A 26,740-nucleotide genomic window follows, 5' to 3' on the forward strand; every position below is an offset into this window, starting at 1 on the left:
TGTCTTACTTTTAATGTGACTTCTGGTCACGGGACCCGTGACCCAAGAAATGTTATCTTCAAAACTAATTTCTGTTTACTTTAAAATGACACAGTATTATTAAGCAATATCACAAGTATTTTAAAATCAGTTCCAAACCGATTTTTTTTTTTCAACTTAAAATTGTCTGGGAGCCATATGCCGTCACTGGAAAAGCCATATATGGCTCGCGAGCCATAGGTTCCCAACCGCTGGTCTATAGGATAACGACTGTTGACTACCCCACCGAGTGGCGCTCTCCTGCTAAGCACCGGACAGATTTCTCTCAAAATCACCTGGGAATCCTGGCTGCCCGGAATCTCCCTTTGAACCCGGATTGCCGGGAAGCCCGGGAAGGCCAGGAGTTCCTGGGGAACCTTTCTGTCCAGGTGGTCCATTGAAGCCAGGGCTCCCTACATCACCCTGTTGAAGAAGAGAAAGTCGCAATAGAAATTATTACACGCGAGCGAATGCTTGGTCGACTCAAGGGGAGCACCAGGGTGGATGCAGCCTGCATTTTGTACAGCAGTGCTTCTCAAATCCGGCCTTGGTAACCCAGCCAGCTTTGAATGTGAGAGATGGGATGCACGGCAGGATGGCCTCTTCCATATGGGGCAGTGGTATCCCTTTTCCACTGGCACATCCGAGCCATATGGGTGGTTTTCCACTAATTCTAGATTTGAAGCTTTCGTGACTGCAAGGATTCATACTCTTAGTTTTTTTCGGTAAAGTCACGTAGGTAAAAAAATGAAATTAAAATTATTATTTTATTTTTATTAATTTTAATTTCATTTTTTTACCTATGCGACTTTACCGAAAAAACTAAGAGTATGGTTTTCCACTAGCTATTGTCCGTGTTGAGCCCTGACCAAACCACGGTATGTTGGCTCCCACGAGACCATCTCAAGCTGCCTCGGGGGCCAGGCGGCAGGTAAAGGGGTGGTTGAACAATGTGTTTTCAGTGTCTGACATCGGCGAGGATACAGCGTCGCCAAGCTATCGAGACACTCCGATTAGCACAGTTGGCATGAAGTTCAACATACGTACATACGTGCACCATCGTGTGCGACAATAGCGGCACGGCTTGGCCTCTGCAGTAGAAAAACAACCTCGTACCTACTGACCCAAGAGTGGGGGCTCTGCCTCCACAGTGCTGGACTACAGGAAATTGAACAGAGGTGGCCGAATCTATCAAGGGTCAGACCACTGAGCCGGCATTGCTGAGATGCTGGGCTTGACTCCAGGGTCTAAGCCACTGCCTGTGATTTTACTGGGTTTTTCAAGTTGAGTGAGTTGATGGTCTCGACCCGGTGAGCAGCGACTGAACACACGAAGGTCACATTACGTTCCATTATTCACTCGATTAGGCCAAATTCCAACTCGCGAGGATTAAATCTGTGGGAACGAAACATTCTTCCCGCAACAGGGCATGTGCGTGCGCTTAGCGTGTGAACAAAAAACTTGTCACTTTACGGGAAGTCAGGAAACAGTTCTGTGACATCCCCTTCCGAGGAACCGTTCCCCAACACACGCATTTTCACTTCTCTGCACAGAGTTCCAAATGGCACGACCCAGGTAGCACAATTGGAACCAAATTGAGAAAAAGGTGAAACCGTTCTTGTGTTGAAAATGACATAAAACACCTTTAGGCCAGGTGGTCCAGGAATTCCTTGGCCTGGCTGGGCAGACTCGCCCTTAGCTCCTTTCATGCCAGAGAATCCAGGAGATCCTGGGGAACCCTGGAGACCTGGGTTGCCCGGAATGCCCTTGGAACCAGGAGGACCTGTACACAGAACAAAACAGAGTTCGGAAAAAAAAAGAATCAAGCACAGGAATGGATTCTGAGGGGCTTTCTGAGATGCATTTTGCCCTCGCAAGTACTGCAATTTGCATTATCGCTTTACCTCCCGAGGCGTGAAAATTAAATCACGTCACATGAGGTGTGATGTCGGCAGATGATGTCACACATTATCACGTCGCACGTGACAACGTCGCAGGGACTGGCGTGGCTTGCACAAGGCCTTGGCCGAAAAGACTTTCCATTTGGCGCTGGGGTTTTTTTTATGCCAAGTTTTTGGAAACGTGTTAATATATCTTGCCAGTTATCTATCGGGTAAGTCCCTAATATAGCAAACACAACTTTATATTCACATCTCAACAGTTATCACAACCCGCGTGTTACAGACAGGCAGACAGATTGACTGATAGACAAGCAATGGGGAAGAGGTATTTGGGATCCTTGATATTCCTGTTAAATACCTGGAAAGCCCATCTCTCCCATGGAGCCCTTGGGACCCGGCTGCCCAGGTTGTCCAGGATTGCCTGGGAATCCAGAATCTCCTTTGGGACCTGTGCAAAAGCGGACGTGCATTATCAGTGGCATCCGCGCGTCCTGTCCAGTAAGACTGTGGCCTCGCCACCGGAGAAGTACGTCATCTTCCAGTCACACGACACGCAGACATAGGGTGAAAAAGGAAGAGGCTTTACCCTTTCTGGCAAAAAGAAAGGTGTTAAGATGTTCAAACACCAAATAGACATCTATTGCAAGGCATCAAGGTTTCATTAGCCACACATCCTTGTGGTAAAACATGCAACGAAATGTCCTTTGATAATGTATGCATTGTCTTTGAAAGGCATTGACCTACACCAGGGACAGCCTCCTCTATGGCATTGGATCACCAGTTTTCGATCAGAGAACGCAAAAAGGCATACAGCACAACGGCAATGCAAATACCAAAGGACTAGTAGCTCGCTTTGAGCAGTTATATCTCAGGGACCAGACATATGATCGAGAAAATGAATGCCAATTAAGAATGCATGACTGTATGTGAAAAGGTCACATCTGTCAACAGCTAAAGAAAGTTGTTGTGCTTCTGCCACGTGCATATACCGCACTGGTTCAGTGGGGAGGGGGGCGGTTAATTGGTCAGGACGGATATGTGACGTTGTACTACGCCATAAAATAAGGGGAGAGAGTATAACATTTATGTTTTAATGCACAAATAAGCATACGATGTGGTTGGATGCAAATGCGACACAAAGCAATACCGTACAGGAATTGTTCTGTATATATTTCAAACAGAGTTAAAGGGGGAATACCCACTGAACACATTCACTGGATTTATGAAGATCGTACTGGGTCAATGCAATCCAAAGTGTCAGAAGATATACGTTTTTGCAGATTTTTGTTGTTGTAATTTTAAAGGTAAAACCAATAGCAACTTTGCCACTGACTGGCAGTCGGATGCTCACTTTCAGGCCGCTGCCGCACGCATCTTGCGTCACACAGGCATAGCTGCCAATAAGTGGTCCCCTATGCTAACAAAAAATTCAAGCGTTTACACCATTGGAACCTCATTTGCCATAAGAAAAAATATGATAATTGGTTTTTTACCCTTTTATCTGGCAACAAAACTGACACCTTTTTTTTACAAGGAGTCATGTTTGCATAGACCACAATACCTGCAGTCATAATGCAAACAAAAAACATAACTCTGATAATGTATGCACTGTCCTTGAAGTTGAAAGGTCCACACCCGAGACAGCTTTCCTTAGAGCTTAGTCTCACTTGGTGTTGGACCAGATGACGCCAAAAGGCGCACAACTCAAGGACAATGCACCATCAGAGTATGAGAGCTCGGGGTAAGCATTTACACCATTGGAACCTCATTTGCCAGAAGAAAAAATATGATAATTGTTTTTTAACCCTTTTATCTGGCAACAAAACTGACACCTTTTTTTTTTACAGTTTTGTTGCCAGATAAAAGGGTAAAAAAACAATTATCAAAAAATTCAAGGTTTTGTACTTCGGTAAAATAAACTTGTTTCGGTCGTCCACGCTGCTGGCAACCGGTCACCCAGTTAGTCATAACTAGTTAGTCATAACTAGTTAGCAGAGGTGGGACAAAGTCATTGTTATGCAAGTCCAAGTCGAGTCGCAAGTCATCAAATTCATGACTCGAGTCTGACTCGAGTCCAAGTCACATGACTCGAGTCCACATCTCATAGGTGGGACAAAGTCATTGTCATGCAAGTCCAAGTCGAGTCGCAAGTCATCAAATTCATGACTCGAGTCTGACTCGAGTCCAAGTCACATGACTCGAGTCCACATCTCATAGGTGGGACAAAGTCATTGTCATGCAAGTCCAAGTCGAGTCGCAAGTCATCAAATTCATGACTCGAGTCTGACTCGAGTCCAAGTCACATGACTCGAGTCCACACCTCTGCTAGTTAGTCATAACTAGTTAGTCATAGTTAAACTCAGTGGACCTCGTCTTTGGGTCTTGGCATGTTTTTACAGTAGGTGCAGGGGAGGGCGGGGGGATGGGCGACGATTGCGATGTAAAATCTAAACAGAGTAATTTGCGGTGTAATGTCGACAATGATGCCGGCACAGCCGGAAGTACATACTACTCTTGACACGTTATTTTAGTTTTTTTTTACTATCAATCGAATACGTGTGCGACATTACGCTGGCACCGTAGCCGCCGGGGTGACCTTAAAAAGTTCGGTGGGTGGGGGGGGGTTGGTAAACCCCACGCACCTCACGCTGTTAACTTTCACCATCATCACTCTGGTAGTGCGTTGTCTTTGAACTGTGCGCCTTTTGGCGTCATCTGGTCCAACACCATATGAGACTAGGCTCTAAAGAAAGCTGTCTCTGGTGTGGACCAATCAGTTTCAAAGACAACGCATACATTATCAGAGTATTGTTTTTTGTTTGCATTTGACTGCAAGTATTGTGGTTAATGTAAGCATGATTCCTTGCAAAAGGTGTCAGTTTTGTTGCCAGAAAAAAGGGGGAAAACCCTATTGGTATATTTCACCATCGTGTTAACCCACTCGCCTACGGCTCTGCCGCAACCCGCGAGACACTCGGCCCGTGCTCGGTAGTGATCTTACCTGACTGGCCATGTGTCCCGGGAAGACCCGCCTGACCAGGCTGCCCATTGCTGCCAGGCAGTCCTTGGAATCCCTTGGGGCCTGGCATGCCAGGAGTACCTACAAAGCACCATCGTGAGGAATTAGCAAGTCGCTTTGGCACTGGCACAAGGACGTGTACATATGCAACATAAGACCGTTGACTTTTTGGTGTCTCATTCCACCAGACAACAGCGGGGCTGTAGGAACAGAGGGGAGGGGCTGCGGAGGTATAGATCAGAGGGGGGGGGGGCTGGGCACAACTGAAGAAGACACAACTCAGCTCATTCGTCAATAATGCTGCGGCCTTCAATTGAAAAATATCTAACAGGCAATGATCCTTCTCCGTTGCACATACATGGCACGTCATTTGTCGCCTTTGCAGCCTTCCTGGCTTGTCTGTGGTTCCCAGGTCATTCGCAAGTGGATAATTGTGCCGGTGCATTAAAGGTTTAAATTATCATGTATACGCACACATTGTCGACATCATCGTCATCGTCATCGTGTTGTCGTCACCGCCGTCGTAATGCTATATCACTCACCACCAGACCCTTTATCTCCCTTCTCTCCCTTCGTTGTCACAGTGCCAATGGGGACGGATGGGCCAGGGATGCCAGGATCGCCTTTGTTTCCCTTGAAGCCCAAGCCGCCCGGTTCACCCGGCAGGCCAGGCTGCCCCTCGTTGCCTGTGAAGATCGCACAGCGCGGCCAGAACACAATACACACGTGCCGCATCACCACGGTTACCAGCTATCAGACTCATAGTGCGGTACACAGCACAAAACAAAGACCCCTCCCCCCCACCCCGTGGTGTCGCCTGTAACAGGCTGTTGAGGCAAGTGCCGTTAGCGAGCAGCACCTGTGATGGCCGGCATGGCAGGGGGTGGGTGGCGAACACCACGCCCGGCCGCCTTTGTCTCCCCAGCGGCAGTGTTTTTTACGCACTGCACCAGGTGTTCATTTAAGGCTGAGTCGTCCTAGGGGAGGCCCAGGACCAGTTCAGATAATCGTCACTGGTGTTACCCGTGAGCAGGAATCGGACTCGGGTCTCTGGGTTTGTAGCACAGCGCTAACCGCGACACTACCGCTCTCCACTGGTCGTGAGTTACACACACGCACACAGAAACCACAATTGCTGTAGAAGGCAGTGGTCTTGATGGATTTGCATCAGCCATATGGAAGGAATTGTGGGGTGACATTTAATTTTGTGTTTAATAGTTTGTTTAATTGCCAAGTTTTATGTATGTAAATGCGATATAACATTTGACCCCAAATAGAATTCTGACCCCGGGGTCAAAATATTAAAAAATAATTGACCTAAATTTCGATTTAAAGCTTTCGTGACTGCAGGGATTCATCTGCTTGGTTCTTTCGGTAAAGTCACGTAGAAGGGAAGTAATTATTTTATTATGTTTCATTTTTATTATTTTATTACTTCCCTTCTACGTGACTTTACCGAAAGAACCAAGAAAATAATTGACCTCCTCCCCCCATACCCCTGCAGGGAGTGCGATGGAGGTGGGGAAAGAGAAATTGCGATTTGAGTTGTATTTTTATCACACCTTTAGGTCCAACTAATACATAGAATTCTGATCCTGGAGTCCACATTCTACAGGGTTAAAATATTGTGCAACCGAGGTCTACCTCTAGGTCCCGTTGGGCCGATCTGCCCAAAAGACTTCTGATCCCGGAGTCCACATTCTACAGGGTTAAAATATTGTGCAACTAACGCCTACCTCTGAGTCCCGGTGGGCCGATCTGCCCAAAAGACTTCTGATCCCGGAGTCCACATTCTACAGGGTTAAAATATTGTGCAACCAAGGCCTACCTCTGGGTCCCGGTGGGCCGATCTGCCCAAAAGGACCAGGAGGACCAGAGGACCCAGGTGTCCCCATGACTCCCATGTCTCCTTTGGAACCTAGAAAACAGCACGGGACGTATCCATTCGTTAAAGTCGTTCAACTTTACACACAGGTTTTTTCAAAGTAGGTTTTCGACCAAGCTGTGGTTTTTTAGCCAAAATTCTTCGCCGTTATACCTCCACCAACCAACCAAAGGTGCCACGTTTACAGAGATGCAATTTAATAATAATTATAATAATTTACAATGATTTGTATGGCGCCTTCCACTAATGTCTCATTCTAAGACATGGCCGACGCATCGATCAAATTATTACCGATAAAGCTACTCCTCCACACCGCTGGCTGAAACTTTTCAACGGCAACGAACGATGCCGACGATTCGCTTCGAGCGTCATCAGGCAATGAACTCGGAAATCGAAATAAGAAATATTGTCAGGTGACACAAAGTGCACGCGTAATGACACGTACAGGTGCCCCGTGTTTTATGCGGTAGATGCATTCCAAAAAGAGGGTGCTGAAAGCGAAATTGCAAAGCGTGGACCGCACAGTAAGCCAACCCACAATGCACCAGATGGGACAGCTGCCTGCTGAGCAGTGCACCGAGCCCACATTATCCCGCGTCCGACCGTATATCTGCAGAGTGAATCGAAACTGCATAACAAAGCGAAGTTTGGATATAAACAGGTTCCAACCGCATATACGGTGCGAAATCGCGCAAACCGAACAGCGTAAAGCGAGGGGTACCCGTATACCCCACATCTACAAAAACGTGCGACCTACACGGTGGTGGTCCACGTGCGTGCACCGTCACGCACATCCACACCGCGTCCACAACGGGAACAAGTGGTCCGAGGCAGCTTGCATGAAACAACGGCGACGTACGGGGGGACAAGCGGCGGGCACGGCGGGTTCACGTGAAACGTTCAACCCTGTCAGCGGTCGCAAGAGAGGGCCGCGATTGAAGGCAAGAACAGACGCGGGTTGACTTTCCGAGTCCTCTACACGGGTGGTGGCATCGCCGAGCGAAATTTCACGGGGAAGGGGGGGAGCCTTGCCTGGTGTGCCTGGGAAGCCATTCCTTCCCGGCTGTCCCGGCGATCCTGGTGATCCAATGCCACCGGGCGTGCCGGGGAAACCAGGGTTGCCCCTGTCTCCCGGAGGTCCCGGCATGTTCAATCCTGGGGCTCCGTAGTCTCCCTTGTCTCCCTTCGACCCCAGTGAACCTGGTCATGCACATCGATCGTCATCATCAATCGTCATTCAGGTCACTCTTGCATATTATACAATCCTGGTTTCTTGAGTTCTCACCCGGTTAAATGACTAAACGATTACATTAATTGTTATCGCCGTTCATCACCATCGTCATAGCAATAAGCGTTTCCATCGCAAACATCATTGCCATCATCATGAACGGCATTATCATAATAATTGTAACCATCATCATTATTGCCGATAAGCATCATTGCATGTGTCACAGTCATCCTAGTCATTATCACCACTATTGCCTTTGTAAGCATCTTCATAATCATCACGAGTGTTGTCATCATGAAAATCATCATTCTCATCATGAAAATCATCATTCTTCCAGGATTGTCATCATAATCATAATCATAACCATTCTCATCATTACCATGAACGCCATCATCATTATAATAAGCAGCATTACTATTGGAAGCATCATCATAACCACCATCACCATTATCATAATTGTCAGTGCAGAAATTGTCACCTTCAGGTCCAACTTGTCCCGGAGATCCTGGGGGACCTTGAGCTCCTGGGAATCCCTGTCCAGGGGGGCCCTGGCCTCCCGGGCGACCAGGCAATCCCGAATTCCCGGCGTCTCCTACGGGAATAAGAGACGAGACGTTTGCATGCGCGTGTGTATGTACGGTGAACTTCTTTTCTGACAGCACGTAGCCAAAACGTGCTATTCGAGACGTCTGCAATGGGTCCGAGTGCTGTCTACTGCATAGGGCCAAGTGGACGCACATACAAGGCAGCGTGAAAACAAGGCAGCGTGAAAACACACTGCCTTGCATGTACGTACGTTGAACCTCTTTCGCAGGTGCGGGGGAAGGACAACAAATGATACACCAAAAGCAGTTTTAAAGAACTGAGTTTTCAATCTAGGATTTAACAGCGCATGTCTCCCAGTGGCTTCCTATTATCAGAAGGAAGAGCGTTCCAGACGGGCCGCAAAAGCGCATCTGAAAGCGTGCGATGCAGTGACCGTCTTTGTTCGATGGTTAGCCAAAAGCCGCTGCGAGGATGAGCAGAGTTTGCGTGATGGTTTATGTTCCTTGACGATATCAGCAAGCTATTGTGGTTCATGTGTGGCAAGAAGTTTGGTGGTGTAATGAGTGCGAATTTATAATGGCAGTCACAGCAGCTCAGCGAGCACTGGACAGACATGGCCTTAACACAAACACAGAGAACCCCTGTCGTTCACAGCACTCTGTCCATCCACCGTGGGATGAAAGCCGCGCCCATTTTCCACGCTGGTTGCGGCGGTTGATTGACCCATGACCTTCACATCGTGCCGACTTGGTGAGCGAGGGCACCCGCCAGCCCCGGTGACAAGGAGGCCGCATGCGTCCACGTTGGGAGCCATGAGCCAGCCGTCAAAAGTCAGATTTGCCGAGTTAGCGCAGTGCGGCACGCTAGCCGGTGCACCACCAATCTACCCTGCAGCACCGCTTTACAACTGAAATATATATTTATATAACACCCTCAGTAATAATGTCCCAAAAAATGAGAGCACAAGGTCACCAGTAGCATTGTTAATGTTACCAATAATTAATTACGTATAATTAATCGTGCCATCGATTAAGTCCTGTTTTTTTATTATCAGTTAATGTTTTTTTGACTTTGACAATTGGCGCACGAGTGAGCTGTCACGACCACCCCATAGTTCTCTCCCCAGCTTGACGACGCTGCAATTGCCTTAACTCTCCAATCCAACCGGAGCGATGACATGTCTTGTCTTCAACTGAACTTGCACCACTTTCTAGGATTTCGCAAGTCGCTCTGTACTCAGGCCTCAAAGACCCGTGGCGACTCTAGCGAGCGCGGTGGTCTGCGTACCCTTGGTTCCCGGCACGCCGTCGAGCCCTGGCCTGCCCGGTTGCCCCGGCAGGCCGGGGAAGCCGCTGTCTCCCTTGGAACCGGACAGTCCGTCGAGGCCAGGAGACCCCGGAGGCCCACGGGGGCCCGGGGAACCAACACCTCCGTCACCCTGTGAGGGGACGACGACACGGACGCAAAGGTGGAGCGGTGAGATGGTCGTTCATCGTTACGGACTGGTGGGGCCGGATCCCACGGGTAGTAAAACAATATATAATTTAGAATCAATATTGCGCGTAGTTTTTTGCTTAACACGGCACTTTTCAGGAACGCATTTACGCCATTAAACGAGGAATTGCTATATTTAATAGGATACATATACTGCCCCCCCCAGAACCAATCTCCCCCACCGGAAGGCAGCAGCAAACATATCCTCTTATCCGTGTTTATCTGCTCTCGCTTGGCACGTGTCCGTCACAGTTCACCTTTAGTCCGGGCTGTCCGGGGCTCCCCGGGAATCCGTCTTGTCCGGGGCGCCCAGATCCTCCTGGCTGTCCTGGTAACCCTGGGTTGCCTTGGTTACCTGCAGAGTACGCAGACACGGCCATTACAAATGAGATCATTGGGGATGCACAGAGCAATCGTCCACACCCCTTCTCTGCGAAAACTTTGCAGGCACCTCGTGAAAATTAGCCTTGAGACCCCCCCCCCCCCTCCCCACTTAAACCCCGAAAATGTATCATTTATTAATATTTACCATGAAAAATTCACTGCATTTTTTTTTATACAGAGCCTTCTTCTTTTTTTTCATATTAAGTTTATATATCGTGTTTGCTTGCTTGAGATTCAATGAGGCGTACTTCTATAAACAAGCATAATAATCAATACATAGATAAACATATAAATAATATCCTAAAGCCCTTTGGCAATCCACTGCTGGATGAATGCCCCCTCGCACCATGTCGGTGATTGGGGTTGTTTGACCACACTTCACCGTGCTAGTCTGTGCGGATTGTTAAAACGAGGGGTGTCAGAATGATCACGTGTCACCAACGTGAGCTGTGGGCTGGCATCGCACTGGCGATGTCGGTTAACGGTTTCGTGGTGCAGTGCACTGACTGCTGAGAGACTCGGGGAGATCTCATCTCATCTTAAAGGAATCGATATTGCACCTTGACCGAGGTGCTTTACACGGAATTAAAAATGAATGTAACGGTGGAGGATGAGGTGAATGTATTTGATGAGAGGAAGCAATGGGGGCGAGTCTGTGATGATGCGTGAATTCGGTGAAAGTGAAATTGATGACAGTTAACGATGATGAACGGATTGAATAAACGGGCGTTAATGAGTGAAAGCCGTATAATGGGAATATGAAGAGGGTGGCAGTTATGAGGGAGAGATTAAGGGGGTCGTGGGGTAAGCTAGGGGTAACAATAAGTGAGCTTTGAGTGCGGAGCGGAAATTATTAAGCGAAGGTGACTGCTCAATGTGGAGGGGGAAGTTTGTTCCAGTGAAGGATTGGGGCGAGAATAGAAAAAGAGCAAAAGTGTGGATTGAGCACAAGGAGAAGGAGGAAGAGAGAGAGAGACAGCAAAGATTTCTTCTAGATTTGAAGCTTTCGTGACTGCAAGGATTCATACTCTTAGGTTTCGTCGGTAAAGTCACGTAGGTAAAATATATATATATGTATAAATAATAGAAAGCTGCTGTGACGGTCCCACCTGATGACAGAGACTTGTGTTGCCTCCGAAACGTCGCGATTTATAATTTGATTTCTATTTTTTTTTTTACCTATGTGACTTTACCGAAAAAACCTAAGAGTAGCAAAGATTACTACAACCAACTTCATCAGAGAGAGAGAGTGACAGCAAAGATTGAGAGCACACAGTGAGAGAAACACATGGCGGGAGAGAGAGAAAGCGAGACACGGGGGAGAGAGAAACTGTTTTTGGAAGTCCTACCCTTCGGACCGGATGGCCCAGGAGATCCAAATCCCGGTAGGCCCGCGTCACCTTTCACCCCTTGCAACCCTGGCAATCCAGCGGAGCCAGGGATGCCCGAGCTGCCTGTAGAGCGGAAGGCGAAAACCGTGAACTCACGCGAGAGCAATGGCATGTACAGCGACATGGCACCGAACCCCTCCCCTCCGCGGGGTGCAGGCGCTCCGGCCTGCACGCTCGAGAGATGCACCCAAACTGGACGGTGCCACGTCTTGGCGCCGAACAGAACTTGTGACGAGGGACTGATCGGACGCCCGGAGCGTAGTTTGACACGTAGATGGCTTTTGAGGACTAATATGATTCATAATGGGGGGTTTTGGGGGGGGGGGTAAATTTCGTAAGGTTTGTCACAATTGTGGAAAAATCGCCTGATGATGCTGGATGTCGTTACCAGCAAAACGTCACGGTACTCAAATTGTAAATGTTCTGGATTTACTCTCCAACACACCGGTGGGCTGAAGTAGTAACTAACTGGCACGTTTTGTTTACGTGACAAACCTTACTGGTTGGCTGTGTCAGGCGTTGGCGGGTTGACGACGAATTTATGTTTACGCGATCCAACCCAAAAACCTTTATTATTCCCCGGAAAATATTAACGCAGCAGCTACGTGCCAATGGAATGAGCCGACGTTCAAGGACGCCGGGATGAAAACAGAACTACCGGATGGCGATCGGCCTCCTGCCGAGAGCCAAATCAAGGCGCACCACACGACCTCTGCATTAGGATAGACGTCAGGTCTCTCTGCTGCCGGCCAGAGCACTCCTTGTGGTGGTGCGAATACGTGCCAATCCACTGCTGGATGATGGCCTTCTCACGCCGCGCGGGTAGCGAGGGTGATGCAAGCCTACTTCACCGTGCTGTTCGGCGCGGGTTGGTGACATGTATTTACGTTGAACTTCTTTCGCACCGTACGAAGCCAGTGGTGCTAATCGGAGGTGCGGTGATGTGGAGTATAGATGTGGGGGCATAGAATCACAGTACAACAACGGAATGTTGCTGCACTGCCCCCTCTGCTTAAATCCACGTGGCACAGCCGGGTAGCCACCTACGGCGTTCGTGGAGGTCACTCGTCCGAGCACCATCCAGGCACAAACCTGCCTAGTTTCCGAGATGTGGTGACACACAAGTCACGAGTCCGCGCAAACGGAGCCGAAGTGTAGAACCAAGGTGTCGTGCGAGACGATGGGAACTCAGAGGGACTCTCGCTCACCTGGAGAGCCAGGGGATCCGTGTGAACCAGGCAAGCCAGGAGGTCCAGGTTGTCCTGGCTCCGATTTTGTCTTTCCTGGCTCCCCCTTCACACCTAAGTGGGATTCACAATCCAGGGTCAGTTCCATAGATTAGAACAACAGCAATTACATATCACATACATTCGTGTCCGTTTGCATATTACGAACAGTAGCCAAACCTGTTTTCCGTAACTTAATAATACGATGATCACTATAAAAAATATCATGATGACCGAGCCAACTTGTGCTGCAGGGAGTATATTTTCTAACAGTGCAATATTTTTAATTTCTCATATGACACAGTTGCGATTTATATTTTCTTCACTGCTTTAGTTCAGGTAATTTTCTTTAGCTTTTGTAAATGCGACTCTATCCCAGTCTCTCGCCTGGTTAAGCATGCACTGCAAGGCCATAATTACAATATTAAAATATACTCAAAATGTCCCAGATTTGAAGCTTTCGTGACTGCAAGGAATCATATTCTTAGGTTTTTTCGGTAAAGTCACGTAGGTAAAACATCAAAATTAATGAAAATAAAATAAAAATAAAAACAAAAATCACGACGTTTCGGAGGCAACACAAGTCTCCGTCATCAGGTGGGACCGTCACAGCCGAATTAGCTGCATCAAGTCTAATTCGGCTGTGACGGTCCCACCTGATGACGGAGACTTGTGTTGCCTCCGAAACGTCGTGATTTTTGTTTTTGTTTTTATTTTATTTTCATTAATTTTGATGTTTTACCTACGTGACTTTACCGAAAAAACCTAAGAATATCAAAATGTCCCCCCCAATATATTGCTATCAAATAGATTTCTGTTGAAATTATTGTGGTTATGGTTGTACTTTATTAATCCCTAATCTCTGCCATTACATACAATGAAACAAGAAAAGGTAAAAAAGAAAAAAACATAGCAATGTAATACAATACACTGTTAGACATTATTGTAAAAAATAAATATTAAGTCTATCCCATGTGTTAGTGAATTTTTTTAATATTTTAGGCAGGAAATGGCAGGAAATTCGTTTTCAAATTTAGAATTTTTTTCTGGGGGGGGACCACCAGACCCCCTGGAAAATTTGGTCCCCCCCAATATTGACTCCATGGCTACGGCCTTGATGCACTGCCCTGCTAGAGATAAAAATGGACACTGTCTCGCTGCATGACGCTGAGAGCACTACGCCTCTAAACTCCCACTGCACATGAAGCCATCATCGTCACTCAATGGCTTCTGTTCCCCCAATAAGACTACCCATCTTTTCTTCCTTCCCCATCATACTGCTACTTCCTGCGTTGGCTCCTCAGCTACAACTCCAACCCCTATCGCTACCACAACCCTGATCACTACCCTAACCCTGATTACTACCACAACCCTGATCACTACCCTAACCCTGATCACTACACCAACGCTGATCACTACCCCAACCTCTATCATCACTACCTCTACCCTGATCACTACCACAACCTTGATCACTACCACAACCCTGATCACTAGCCCAACCCCTATCACTACCCCAACCCCTATCACTACCCCAACCCCTATCACTACCCCAACCTCTATCACTACCCCAACCCCTATCACTACCCCAACCTCTATCATCACTGCCCCAACCCCTATCGATCACTACCCCAACCCTGATCACTACCCCAACCCTGATCACTTCCCCAACCCCTATCATCACTACCCCAACCCTGATCACTACTCCTACCCAAACCCCTTTCAATACCCCAACCCCTATCACTACCCCAACCCCTATCACTACTCCTACCCGAACCCCTCCCACCTGTTCTCCTTACTGTCACCATAGCTCCACCACCACTTTCAATAACCCTACTCTTCATGTTAACCACTATCATCTCATCTACAATTTTATAATTATTGTAAACAGCCTTGGACCAAGACGCTGCGATATAAATCTGCGTAAGAAAACAGCGGGGGAGAAAAAACACCGACACGGGGTAAAAAAGGCAATGGCATGGCTGACCTGGTGGGCCGGGAGGGCCGGATCGACCAGGCACCCCTTGGACTCCCTTCATCCCCTGGTATCCTGGTGGGCCGAAACCAGGCGAGCCAGGCTGCCCTCTCTCCCCAGACAGGCCGGCCTGGCCGTGGTCTCCTGGAGCGCCCCGTTCCCCTTTCACGCCAAACGGAGCCTGGGCGAGCACGCGGGCAGGCAGAGCGAGAGACGATGTTTCATTTCTTTACGAGTGGCTAATCGGAGAGTCGTTCTTTTTGTCACTCAAGCTTTGAGCGAGACAATCTGGACGGGGGTAAAAGGATGAGCAGTGACACCATAACCTCCTTAAGAATACTTTCAATCTAGATTTGAAGTTTCGTGACTGCAGGGATCCATACTCTTTGGTTCCTTCGGTAAGTCACGTAGGTAAAAATTTATTTTATTTTATACCTACGTGACTTTACCGAAAGAACCAAAGAATACTTTCATTTCCAAAATGCAAGTGTGATTTTTCTTTTTTTAGAGCCATGACCTGACCTGACCTGAAGAGTGGACAAACACATTTAATGCAGCAATTATATTGTTCACATTTGACCCAACTTCATTGCAGGAGGGCCCCACAATACTTACTCTGAGAATTAAAACAATTATTGCTATTACTGCCACGTAACAAACATTTCTCTACAGCAGGGCATGTGAGAAAGTGTGCTCCCGAGTTTTGTGGATTAACTAAATAACTTACAAGAGTTCTCAGAACTAGTTCTGTGATAGATTCGTAGCCCTGCTCTGCGAGCGTTCCGAATGGACATTTCATCTCGTTGTTGTTGTCATTGTTGAACTTCTTTTCGCAACGTACGTAGCCAACCGCGGTAATCGTGTCGTCACCACAATAACACAAATTGGAACGAAACACAATAACATCTGCCACTTGTCATCGCCGTCAAAGGGAACACTCACAGGGTCGCCCTTAGCACCGGGGTTCCCAGGCCGCCCGTCCACACCAGGGCGACCCTCAAGCCCAGCAGGCCCAGGAGACCCGGAGAAACCCGAGTCGCCCTTGTCTCCCTTCAGCCCAGGCAGGCCCAGTGCGTCTCCAGGGTCCCCTTTCATTCCTGGGGGCCCCTGGGGGCCTGACTCCCCGGGGAATCCCTGTTCGGAGACAGTGAGCGGCAAGCATTCACTTTTAATTTGATTGTATTCGAAGGCCATTGCTGAAAATGAACAAAAGTAGAATTATTATTTTGTTCACCAACACATTTCAACCGATTGGCTGTGGTACACACAGCCCTGTTGCAGGCATCATCAAGGGGTTCTTGGGTTCCATCTTACACTGACTTTTTATATTGAAAGGTGGGGGGTGGGGTGGGTGGAGGAAATAATAAATAATGCATTGGGCTTCCAATGGAGCCAGCACCACCCACGAGTGAAACCAATGAACACTTGACTGTGCACACAAGCAGTGTTCACGTAAACAATAAACGTTTCGTATAAAAAAATATAAAAATACTTTATCGAAGCTTAAAACACTTACTCGCGAACCTGGAGATCCTGGGTTGCCAGGAAACCCTCTGTCTCCCTTCAGGCCTGGGATACCTTGATCACCTTCAACATAATAAACACAAGCTTAGCACAATGTTGGCTTAAATACAAACATTATACATGATATATATATAATACATTGCAGCAGGATTACAAATTGGGCACCGGACGTAACATCGGCTGCTGTCAGCCCAGGCGGGACACATCCAGAATCAAGAAGGATGATCCAAGATGGCGGTGATGCAGCCTCTGGGCTGAATGGGACAGCACCTGGTGGCATTTCTGCTGCCAGGTCCCGGCAGAGGTGCAGTTTGCGTCTGTTCCGACCAGTGTAACACATAGTAGTAGTAGGCTTTCGTGACCAATATTAATAATATAGGTGTTTTTAGGTCAGATCGCGTGAATATAAATGTGTTGTTAACCCGCCACCACACGACACGGCCAATTAGTAAGGTTTGTCACGCAAAAAAGACGTGCAAATTGGTTAGTACTTCAGCACACCAGTGTATTGGGAGAGTAAGCCGACTACAACATTTACAAATTTGAGTATGAAGTTTCGCCGGTGATTACAACCAGCTTCATCAGGCGGTTTGCCAGGCTCGGCTGTACCGAGACTGCATCTGTGAGTGTTGTTCTGCGATTCGCACGTTTCAGGCGTGGCGTGATATTCCTGATGGCGCCGACCGCGGCAGTAGCGATAAAAAGAGCGACAAGGGAGAAAAAAACGGGACGCTGGTGATCGGCGCGCGGCGGCCTCCTCTCGCGTCGGCAAACGTACCGTCGAAACCTCGCATGCCAGGGGGACCGGGAGGTCCCTGTAACCCTGGGCGACCGGGCCCCACTCCTCCGAAACAATCCCGGCACGTGTCGCCTTTGTCGCCTGCAGAGATGCGCGGGGGGGAAAAACATTGCGCGCGTGTAAGTTCTGTTGTCCGGCCGTTCGCTTCCTGTGCCCGCCTGTCGTACAGCAGCATCGGTCTGCACTCTCAAGGAAGTGAAATGTAATATTTTGTTGAACTTAACACATAGGTTTCCGTGGCCAATATTATGATAGAACTACTGATTAACACCATTGGAACCTCATTTGCCAGTAGCAAAATATGATAATTGGTTTTGTTGCCAGATAAAAGGGTAAAAAAACAATTATTAATACTGATTAATTCAAAGATGTTTTCATCATTATCACCGACAACTATTGATGTCATAAAAGGTGTTATTCTATTAAGCTGAAAATGTTTAAACAAAGCTGGTCTAGGAACAACCCCTTGTTCAAATGGCAACCATGATGTGTGCATTGCCATGTGAGCAATGCAGGCAATATTGTGGTGACCTGTTGGTTACTAGAGGCGGACGAGCCTTAAGTAGGCCAGTGGGACCCACAATTGAAAACTCATTTTCTAAATTGCAAACCCACATCTTTAGAACTGCTTTTCGTGAGTTCGTTTGTTGTCCTTGCCCCAAACATCCGATTAGCATGGTTGGCTACGTACGGTGCGAAATAAGTTCAACGTACGTACACTACACAAGCATTGGGCAGGATTGGCTACACCTGGTGTTTTGTTTTGGCCACCAAACCAAACCACCACACGATGATGAACGGTAACGGTGACGACACTTGCCTTTATGTCCCCTCTCTCCAGAGAAGCCTTTCGGTCCCATTGGGCCAGGCGGGCCTGGTAATCCTCGTCCGGGGAGACCAGGGGTGACCACGGCTGTCAACGATGAGGACGTATGATACGCACACAGACACAAACACACACGCACAAAGTCAATGACCACCAGCATAGTCAAAGGCCACCTCCGACTAGCGCAGTTGGCTGCGTACGCCGCAAAGGAAGTTCAACATACAGTGCATACATAGCCATCGAAGCACTGGCAAGCGAGCTCTTGTTAAGGGTGGCGCGGCGCACAAGCGGTTGGCATGGCCAACATGACAACCCCCCCCCCGGTCACCTTCGTCTCCCCAATGACCCACGTTTACATGCCGCAACAGGTTACTCAACCGGTTTCGATATACATAATTTGCATCAGAGGTTATAACCGTGGCCAGGAATGATCACATTGCTGCAGTGATATTAGAGTCGAGGGGATCTCCTGCGGGCGCAATGGTCCAGCGCAGCACTGGACTTGCAATCCCGAGGTCCTGGTTCGATCTCTGGTCGCCGATTCGATCTCCCAGTGAAACAATGGGGGCAAGTTGAACACTAGAGTTAGTCATTTGGGAGGTGGCATGGGGTGTTATTAAGTGTGGGTAACTCCCACCTCTTCCAAGACGCACTGGCCAACGTGGAAGACTACGTCAAACATGCTATATAGAGGGGCTCTCTATAGCTCCCTCTCTGGAAGGCCCTTCCACCAGCAGTGACTTGAGCAGGTAATTTGAGGTCCGTGCTTTTTACCATTCATCACCATTGTCTATACTTGGGTGTCCAATTGGTCACCGTGACGACGAGAGTCCCCGCAACTTTACACAAAAGTTTCACTCACATTGGATCATCTTTAGGAGAGTTACAGTACACCCCCCCCGAAATCCCCTAACCCCATGTTAGAGACAGACGGACAGAGCAAAAGCCATTCACACGTTCAACCTTTGTCGGAAAACATTAAAGATGATGCAAAAGAGATTGCGTGCTTACCCGGGGCGCCAGGGAGACCCGGCTGCCCCTGTGGACCAGGAGACCCAGGCTGCCCATCCTGGCCCTGCTGCCCTGGGAAGCTTAGTCCTGGGGGTCCCGGGTCACCCTTCTGGCCCCTTTCTCCCGAAATCCCTGGTTGTCCCAGAGGGCCCTGTATCGTGATACCTGAACAACAACATTTCGGTCATTAGAATCTACTTAAGCTGGGGCATGAAAGGAAAAAAAAGCCCGCGTTTGATTTCACACATCTCATTCAAAGCCGTGAGCCGTGTGGACAGGAGTGAAGTCGCACACGAAGAAAGTAAAAAGTACAGTAAAACCTTGGATTGCGAGCATAATTCGTTCCGGAAACGTGTTTGTAATCCAAAGCACTCGTAGATCAAAGCACTCGTATATCAGTTGTGATCACGTGACGCTCGGCAGACAAAGCGTGATCACGTACTACTCATATTGCAAGACCTCGCTCGTTTTCAAATTAATATTTATTTAAAAAAATTGCTCGTCTTACAAAACACTCGTAGACCAACTTACTCGCAATCCAAGGTTTTACTGTAAAGTCAAAGCAATGTCGTGACCAAACGAGCAACAAGGTGCTCGTTTGGTCATGAAAGCCCGGAGCCAGTGGTGGAAAATGCCCACCCCAATGGCAGGCGCAAGTCTATCCCATAGGACAGCCACTGTTGACTCCCCCACCAAAGTGGTATCTGTTTTCTCTCCCCCAGAGGGATGATGGGCTGTGTTAATGCCCAGCCAAGAATTGAAGTGGTAACCTTAAATAAAATTAATACGTTGATTTGTTTCTTTTTTTAGATCGGCAAATGGCTGAAGGAGGCGATGATCGAGGGATGATTCTTTGGAAAAAGATCAAGACGGGAGGAAAAAAAAACAAGTATGACAACGCTAATTGCGATCTCATTCGTAGTCCAGGAATTGGCATCTGTGTTCGTGCGGCAGGGAATTAATCCGCACCGACATCTGGCGGCATTGTTTTGCCCTGCATTACAGGAGTATACCGCGCAGTTTTCAGGGACATAGGTCTCCCATGAGAATTAAGTTGGGGTTTTGGTTTGCGGAAAAAAAAGTGCCAACCCTAAGTGGTTTGCAGTGAGCAATGGGGCTGAAGTCATCTATGGAGGATGACGAAAAAAATGCAGTTGTACACAGCACCATGACTGAATTGGGGAGAAGACGCAATAGGAAGACAGGGGTAAGAGAGTGCATGTAATGAGTGCACAACACCACATTGATGTTATCCTTAACATCAGTGGTAGAGAGATCTCATGTCATCTCAGATTACTCTATCAGATCAGATGTAGTTCTCCTTTCTCCTGGTATTGTGAGATATTCTTCAACCCATGCATCCTGGTTTTCTTTTTGTTAAACCTTAAGAGGTGAAAATCCTCACCACCACACCAATAAACTTCGAGAACGTAAATATATGTTGGCATCTCAAGCAGATGATGTGAAGATTGCGCGCTTGCATGTTCGAAATCTGTGCTGGAACGTTCAGAGGGGTGGTTACCTGGGGGACCCGGTGCACCGTTCAACCCAGGTGGTCCTGAGATGGAATAAGAACAGCAATTTAAAACCTTGCATCACTACCGGCAGCAATAGCACGTAAACACAATCATAACAACAATTATGTACATTTGGTATGAGTGCTGTTCAGATAGCGCAAGGCTATCATCACGAAGGAAGGCCCTTCTACGGTTCATGTACACAGTCAGTTCTGTGTAATCCCAATTGATTAATTTGCGGAGTAATTTTTCCAAACTTGGACCATGACGTCAGCACACAATGGCCCGCTATATTCAAGTGACGTCACGGAATCCTTTCACGTTCACCGCGAAGCAGACGGCACGTACTTGCACGGTTGAGACTCGCGCCGCGGTAATAACCAGGGCAGCCTGCCGGTTTCAAACTGCGGGCCTTTGCGGAGGACCGGTAAACGCGCCACCAATCGTCCACGTCGCTTACCCAAACTCGAGGTGCATCGATGCAGTGGTTTGTCGATTCGCGTCGACTATTAAAGGTCGTGATGCGTGCACTGAACACGGCGTGGAGGAATCGATTCGTTAATCATTCGAACACACGTATGTATGTAACGGGGGTCACGTGACCACCCTGCAGCCACGAGTGGCCGCTACACTCACCGCAGGGTCAAGATAATTAATTGGCTCTTGCGACTGTGGTGCAAATGAGCCTCGCACTTACATGCAACACACACGCGAGAGTTTTGGCATTCATGCCAGTGGTGTAGATGTGGCAAATTTACTCAGTTAAAGCAGTAACAAAATAAATCGTCAGGCAACACACCTCCTTTACGCACCTGCCCTTCCCACGTACAAAATAATACAACTATTCTTTTTTTAGCACATCACATCAGCCATACAGGTCCTTCTGATAGTGCGACATTTTAGCGCAAATTATTCGACAACAGCAATGTCTGGGCGGGATTTGACATCCGGCGTCTCGTTAGCCAGGCTCGCTTGAACCAATGCTGGTGAAAGGTCAGATGTCAATAGGCGAGGACCCTATCTCTGTTAAATATGGGTCCTAGTTTCACACAAAACCATATTATATGTTATCTAAGATTTTATATCGCACTTTTGTCAAGGCGCTTTACAATGATTTTAAATTGTGCATTAGTTATTGGCTGATCGGGAAAAGGGATGGGGTTTGAGTGTTGGGGAGGGGAAGGGATGGCAAGGAAGGGTGATGATGGGGAAAGAGGGGGTGGCGAGGTTACGAAGGGGAAGGGGGAGGATGGTTAAGGTTTTAAGGATACGGACAGGAAGAAGTAGAGGGTTACGCTATTGAAAAAAGATTAGTCTAAAGGGAGGAACGAAAACTGACAACCCAGTCATTGTCATTGCTGTTGAGAAGATAAGAAGGCCGCGTGGTTGGGATGTGTAAGCAATCGTTTTCTTTTCTTGGTTCTTTCGGTAAAGTCACGTAGAAGGGAAATAATAAAATAATAAAAATAAAACATAATAAAATAATTCTCACGACGTTTCGGCCACAACGCAAGCAGCTGTCCTCAGGTGAAGAACAGGTCTGTCGAAAAAGACTGTCTGAATGACACTGTCTTACCTGTTCTTCACCTGAGGACGGCTGCTTGCGTTTTGGCCGAAACGTCGTGAGAATAATTTTATTAGGTTTTATTTTTTTTATTTTATTATTTCCCTTCTACGTGACTTTACCGAAAGAACCAAGAAGATGAATCCCTGCAGTCACGAAAGCTTTAAATCGAAATTTAATCGTTTTATTGTTGTGGAGGTGCAAAAAATGTGAAAGATTTTGCTTGCTCATTCATTCCGTTACTTATATTTTCTGCGACAACGCTAGCAGTTGTTTTGTGTTGGTGAAAAATCCCATTTCCGATCTTCCGATTCCACTCCACGCGGGAGGGGCGTGTGGCACAGTTTGGCGCCAGATATCGCAGACTTGCGGTCGCGTCACTACAGTTCTCTGCGGTGAGTACAATATCTTTAAAAACAACGGCGAAACGCCTCTCTAAGTTAAAACTAACGCTGACCGCTCGCGCATTCCCAGATACGACGGTGAACGGGGCCCAGGCTCCAACTTGCACACGTCTCGTAACGGGGAAAGGGTTAAGAAGGATGCGTTGTGACAATGCATTTACCTGTAAAACCAGGTTCTCCTTTGTCTCCTTGTGCGCCAGGGAATCCTGGGTCACCTTTGGACCCAAACCCATGTGGAGGTGGTTGGCCAATAACCTGGGAGAACCACAGGATATTGTTCATGCAAGGCCTGCAATTTGGCACACTGGAAGCGATGGTTGGTGGATCACGCTCGTCCTCCAAATGTTTCCGCCACCTACAGGTGTCAAGGTCCGCCGTCTGCTGGCTCGCGACAGGATTCATTCCCATTCGTCAAGGGCACCGGAGTGTTTGGCCTCTTGGAACAATTGTTTTCTGTTTGTTCTGCCAGGCCCTCCCACACGTTTCGAGACCCAATCGTGAATTGAATTTGTACCAAACATATGAATACTGGACCAGAGAGATCAGGGCAATCATTGGCACCAATATTTGGGCCAAATTTCAGCTTTGCATTCCATCTAGAACAGTGGTTCTCAACCTTTTACTGCAGCCTTGCACCCCTTTGGTTCTCAAGCGTTAAAAAAGTATCGTCTTAATAAAGCCATCGGTTTCATAAAACAAAGTAGTTGTACTTACGTGGCCATGCTTAATTTGTTTTTTCGATGATTTACCTTCTATGAAAAATATCTGGACATGTTTCCCAACCCCAGAAAGGGCATCTCACCCCAGGTTCGGAAGCACCGATCTAGAACTTAACTAAGATTTATTTCAGTCACTCGCTCAGTCAGGATCGTAAATACTGTACGTACTTTACGTACCGTGTGTGTACATAGAAACTCACCTGGCCAGGGGGCCCTTGCAAACCAGGGTCTCCTTTTGAACCCTGAAAATAAAACATTCATAAGACAGGACACATTAACACACGCTTTATCTAATATATATATTTCACACTTTATATCACTGGTGAACGTCCACAAAATGGATAATGAATCTCTCCAAGACATCAGTCAGTCTGTTCCTTTATATATATCTTTTTCACCCATTTAAGGACCCATTGAGACTACAATGCCCTGAATCGAAGGAGATGTGGGTTACAAAGGCAAGAACACAACAACAAAAAGCCAAATTCACAACGATATATCTAAACAGCATTCTCAAGAGCAAGAATTGATGATCTCAGCCCAGGCGCCAAAGACTGCACCAAACAAAACCCATGAGATATATATTATATGTGTCATATAACCCGAGTGAAAGCCGAGCTTTTGAATACGGAGGTATGTGATTTAGAGGGCCATACCTTCTGTCCATCGAAGCCAGGGTTTCCAGGAAATCCAGGTGTCCCTTGCTGACCCTGTTGGGAAAACGAAGTTGATTTTGGAGCAATTGCAAAATTAAAAATTCGCTCCGTGTGCAGAATGCCGGTGACCGTGGGGCATAAATTGATGCGGGGATTTCACACTCACTTCCAAACCCGGAAGGCCGGGGTCTCCATCTTTTCCAGGCTTCCCCTAAAAGGACAAAGCAGTGAGTGACGGCCTCTCACACAATTTGGGCGTGCGCTTCACAAGCAACCCGTGTCGCTATCTTAGCCCCTACACCACACTCAAGCTCCTGCAGCTGCCTCAGCGGGCAACTCCGCCAGGTCCACCTCTCCCTCCATATCCCCCTCTCTCACCGCTTTCAAATCTCTCCTCAAAACCTTCCTCTTCAACCCCGTGTTAACAGAAACCCCCCCCCCCCACCCCCCCTTCTTAAAGCTCCATTTCTCTCCTTCTCCTTGCTCGGTCCCATCCTGTGCCTCCTCCCGGTTTTCCCTGCTTTGCATTTCTGCGCTAACGTAACGTAACGGGCGCGCCAACAGGTGCAAGGTTGCTGTTGCCGCCGCATCGCAAGCGGGGCGTGCGGACGTCGTTCTCGCGTGGAGACGCACCAAAGGCCGAGTGTTTTCTCCCCTCACGCTGCATCTCCCGTCCGTCGGCACGCGCCCAGCCTCGACGAGTCGTGGGGGGGCGCCGCGCTTGCCTCCGCGCGGCTCGCTGCTAAACGTCCCGCTCAACGCTCGTGCCATGCGTGCAGAGAGGAAAAGGGACACTCACGCGTTTTCCAGCTTCCCCCTGCTCTCCTTTTTCGCCTGACAATCCAAACCCGGGCATACCCTGAAACACACGGAGAGTGATGAGTGGAGAGTGATGAGTGGAGAACAATGAGTGGAGAACAATGAGTGAAAGGGCACCCCCCCCCCCGCAGTGGCAGCTGTCCCTGCGGGGGGGGTGCCCTTTCCAATGTTTTAGATGAGATGCGATGTAAATTGCGCCAAGGTGACCTGGCATTCAAGGGCGCCATGTCTAAAACACATCATTAACAATATCATTGTTTATTAACTCGAACAACTGGCGTCAACGCAAACTTACCGGAGGACCTTGGAGACCATCCCTGCCTGGAAAACCAGGGGGTCCAGCGTCTCCCTGATCACACACACGAGCGAGAATTCGTTAGCGCCAAGGCCGAAACGCCCGTGTGTATGTGCTCACCGCGCTGTCCGATGGCCGTGCTTTTGAAACAGCTGGGAGCGGGGGGGGGGGTAGGGGTGTCTCTGGCATGGGAGGACTTCTCATCGATGGGAGAGCTTCACATGAATGGGGGAGCTTCACATCGATCGTGGAGCTTCTCATCCATGGGTAGACTTCTCATCCATGGGAGGGCTTCACATCCATGGAAGGGCTTCACATCGATGGTGGAGCTTCTCATGAATGGGAGAGCTTCTCATCGATGGGAGGGCTTCTCCCCAATAGGAGCACTTCTCCATTCATGGGGGAGGGGAGGGGTGGCACAGTGGGGGCCAAACAACCTCCGCCCAGTGCTGCATTTCAGCTGGAGCTGTCCGAGGCTGAGCTCTAGAAAATGTTTTCCCCTCCCTGAATAACTCTACACTTTTCCACAATCGTCACACATTTGCTCACAACAGATGACTCATTGATCCCTTTAAGTAGCGAGATGTCCATTGTCTTGTTTTGGGCTCGTGCAAAAGCCCGTGACGCGTAAACCCGTAGACATCACAATGTCAGGCCTCTTGCATCCGGAGCTACCGTCCGACAGCTAAGAGAGTGGCGAGGTTGAAGAACTCCCTCCCATCCCCCCTCATTACACCACCCACACCCCACAACCTCCCCCGTTGGGGTAATGGTGTGGGTGGGACAAAAGGGAATTTGTTTTGTTGTTTTGTAGGAGGAGGATTTCAATGGAGATTCCAGTGCAAAGCAGTGACTCCGGATTGGACGGCCCAGCCACACCAGGATCCCACCGAAAGGTCGCTATTGCATCGACGACGAACACCGTCTTCGCGAAGCTTTGACCAAGGCCTCCGAGCTGAGACCATCAGGACGTATTGTGAGCCTCTCAGAGACGGTGTACAGGGCACAGCGATGTCGCTTTAACGCGTCAATCGGACGGCAATGTACAACTTTCGCTTCTCGCCACAAATGTATCTTCCAGCTGCGCTGTTGGGTTTGGGGTCACGTGACAAACGACACTTTCAGTTGCGAACTCTGACAGCTGCCAGGGCCGTCGCCCCACTGTCCGAGGATGGGGCCGGCAAGAGGTCTCAAGAGCTATTTCTGAAAATCAAAATGAACCAGCCAACAACACACATCCTTCACGTCTACGCAAAAGCAAAAACATTAAAATATTTCCTTACACAAACCATCGGCCACGCAGCATTCTGGGAGTGCGGAGATGGTACGGTGTGTCCGCTTATATATCTCGCTGTTTATATTTTTCACAACGACATTTTACGTGTTGTTATGATCACCTTATTGCCTTTGTAAAATACTCCCTCCGGCGGCTTTTCCTGCGCGGGCGGCCCTGCAGGAGGCCCCGGAGGGCCTGCGGGTCCGGTGCTACCCTGAGGTCACGGAGAGGGCAAACGAATACCGTGAGCAAATGGCGAAATAAAG

At 48.3% G+C, this 26,740-nt stretch overlaps 1 protein-coding gene across 1 annotated transcript in view; it reads right to left on the reverse strand.

The window, feature by feature from the left end:
- The window catches only part of LOC144732616 (uncharacterized), a 146,662-nt gene that overhangs the window by 37,529 nt on the left and 82,393 nt on the right, over positions 1-26,740 (reverse strand). The window contains exons 13-38 of the mRNA XM_078614111.1: positions 26,596-26,688; positions 25,199-25,252; positions 24,884-24,943; positions 24,251-24,295; positions 24,085-24,138; positions 23,629-23,670; positions 22,871-22,964; positions 20,747-20,782; positions 19,225-19,389; positions 18,208-18,300; positions 17,367-17,468; positions 16,581-16,651; positions 16,007-16,198; positions 15,077-15,245; positions 13,075-13,167; positions 11,825-11,929; positions 10,349-10,446; positions 9,885-10,035; positions 8,530-8,643; positions 7,856-8,023; positions 6,767-6,856; positions 5,481-5,624; positions 4,921-5,019; positions 2,278-2,367; positions 1,662-1,801; positions 315-441 (exon numbers count right to left, since the gene is read on the reverse strand). Of these exons, the coding sequence (XP_078470237.1) occupies positions 315-441; positions 1,662-1,801; positions 2,278-2,367; positions 4,921-5,019; positions 5,481-5,624; positions 6,767-6,856; positions 7,856-8,023; positions 8,530-8,643; positions 9,885-10,035; positions 10,349-10,446; positions 11,825-11,929; positions 13,075-13,167; positions 15,077-15,245; positions 16,007-16,198; positions 16,581-16,651; positions 17,367-17,468; positions 18,208-18,300; positions 19,225-19,389; positions 20,747-20,782; positions 22,871-22,964; positions 23,629-23,670; positions 24,085-24,138; positions 24,251-24,295; positions 24,884-24,943; positions 25,199-25,252; positions 26,596-26,688 (2,689 nt within the window). The remainder of the gene's footprint in view (positions 1-314; positions 442-1,661; positions 1,802-2,277; positions 2,368-4,920; positions 5,020-5,480; positions 5,625-6,766; positions 6,857-7,855; positions 8,024-8,529; positions 8,644-9,884; positions 10,036-10,348; positions 10,447-11,824; positions 11,930-13,074; positions 13,168-15,076; positions 15,246-16,006; positions 16,199-16,580; positions 16,652-17,366; positions 17,469-18,207; positions 18,301-19,224; positions 19,390-20,746; positions 20,783-22,870; positions 22,965-23,628; positions 23,671-24,084; positions 24,139-24,250; positions 24,296-24,883; positions 24,944-25,198; positions 25,253-26,595; positions 26,689-26,740) is intronic.

The sequence above is a fragment of the Lampetra planeri genome, chromosome 43 (assembly GCF_965212315.1).
Source record: "Lampetra planeri chromosome 43, kcLamPlan1.2.h2, whole genome shotgun sequence".
NCBI lineage: Eukaryota > Metazoa > Chordata > Hyperoartia > Petromyzontiformes > Petromyzontidae > Lampetra > Lampetra planeri.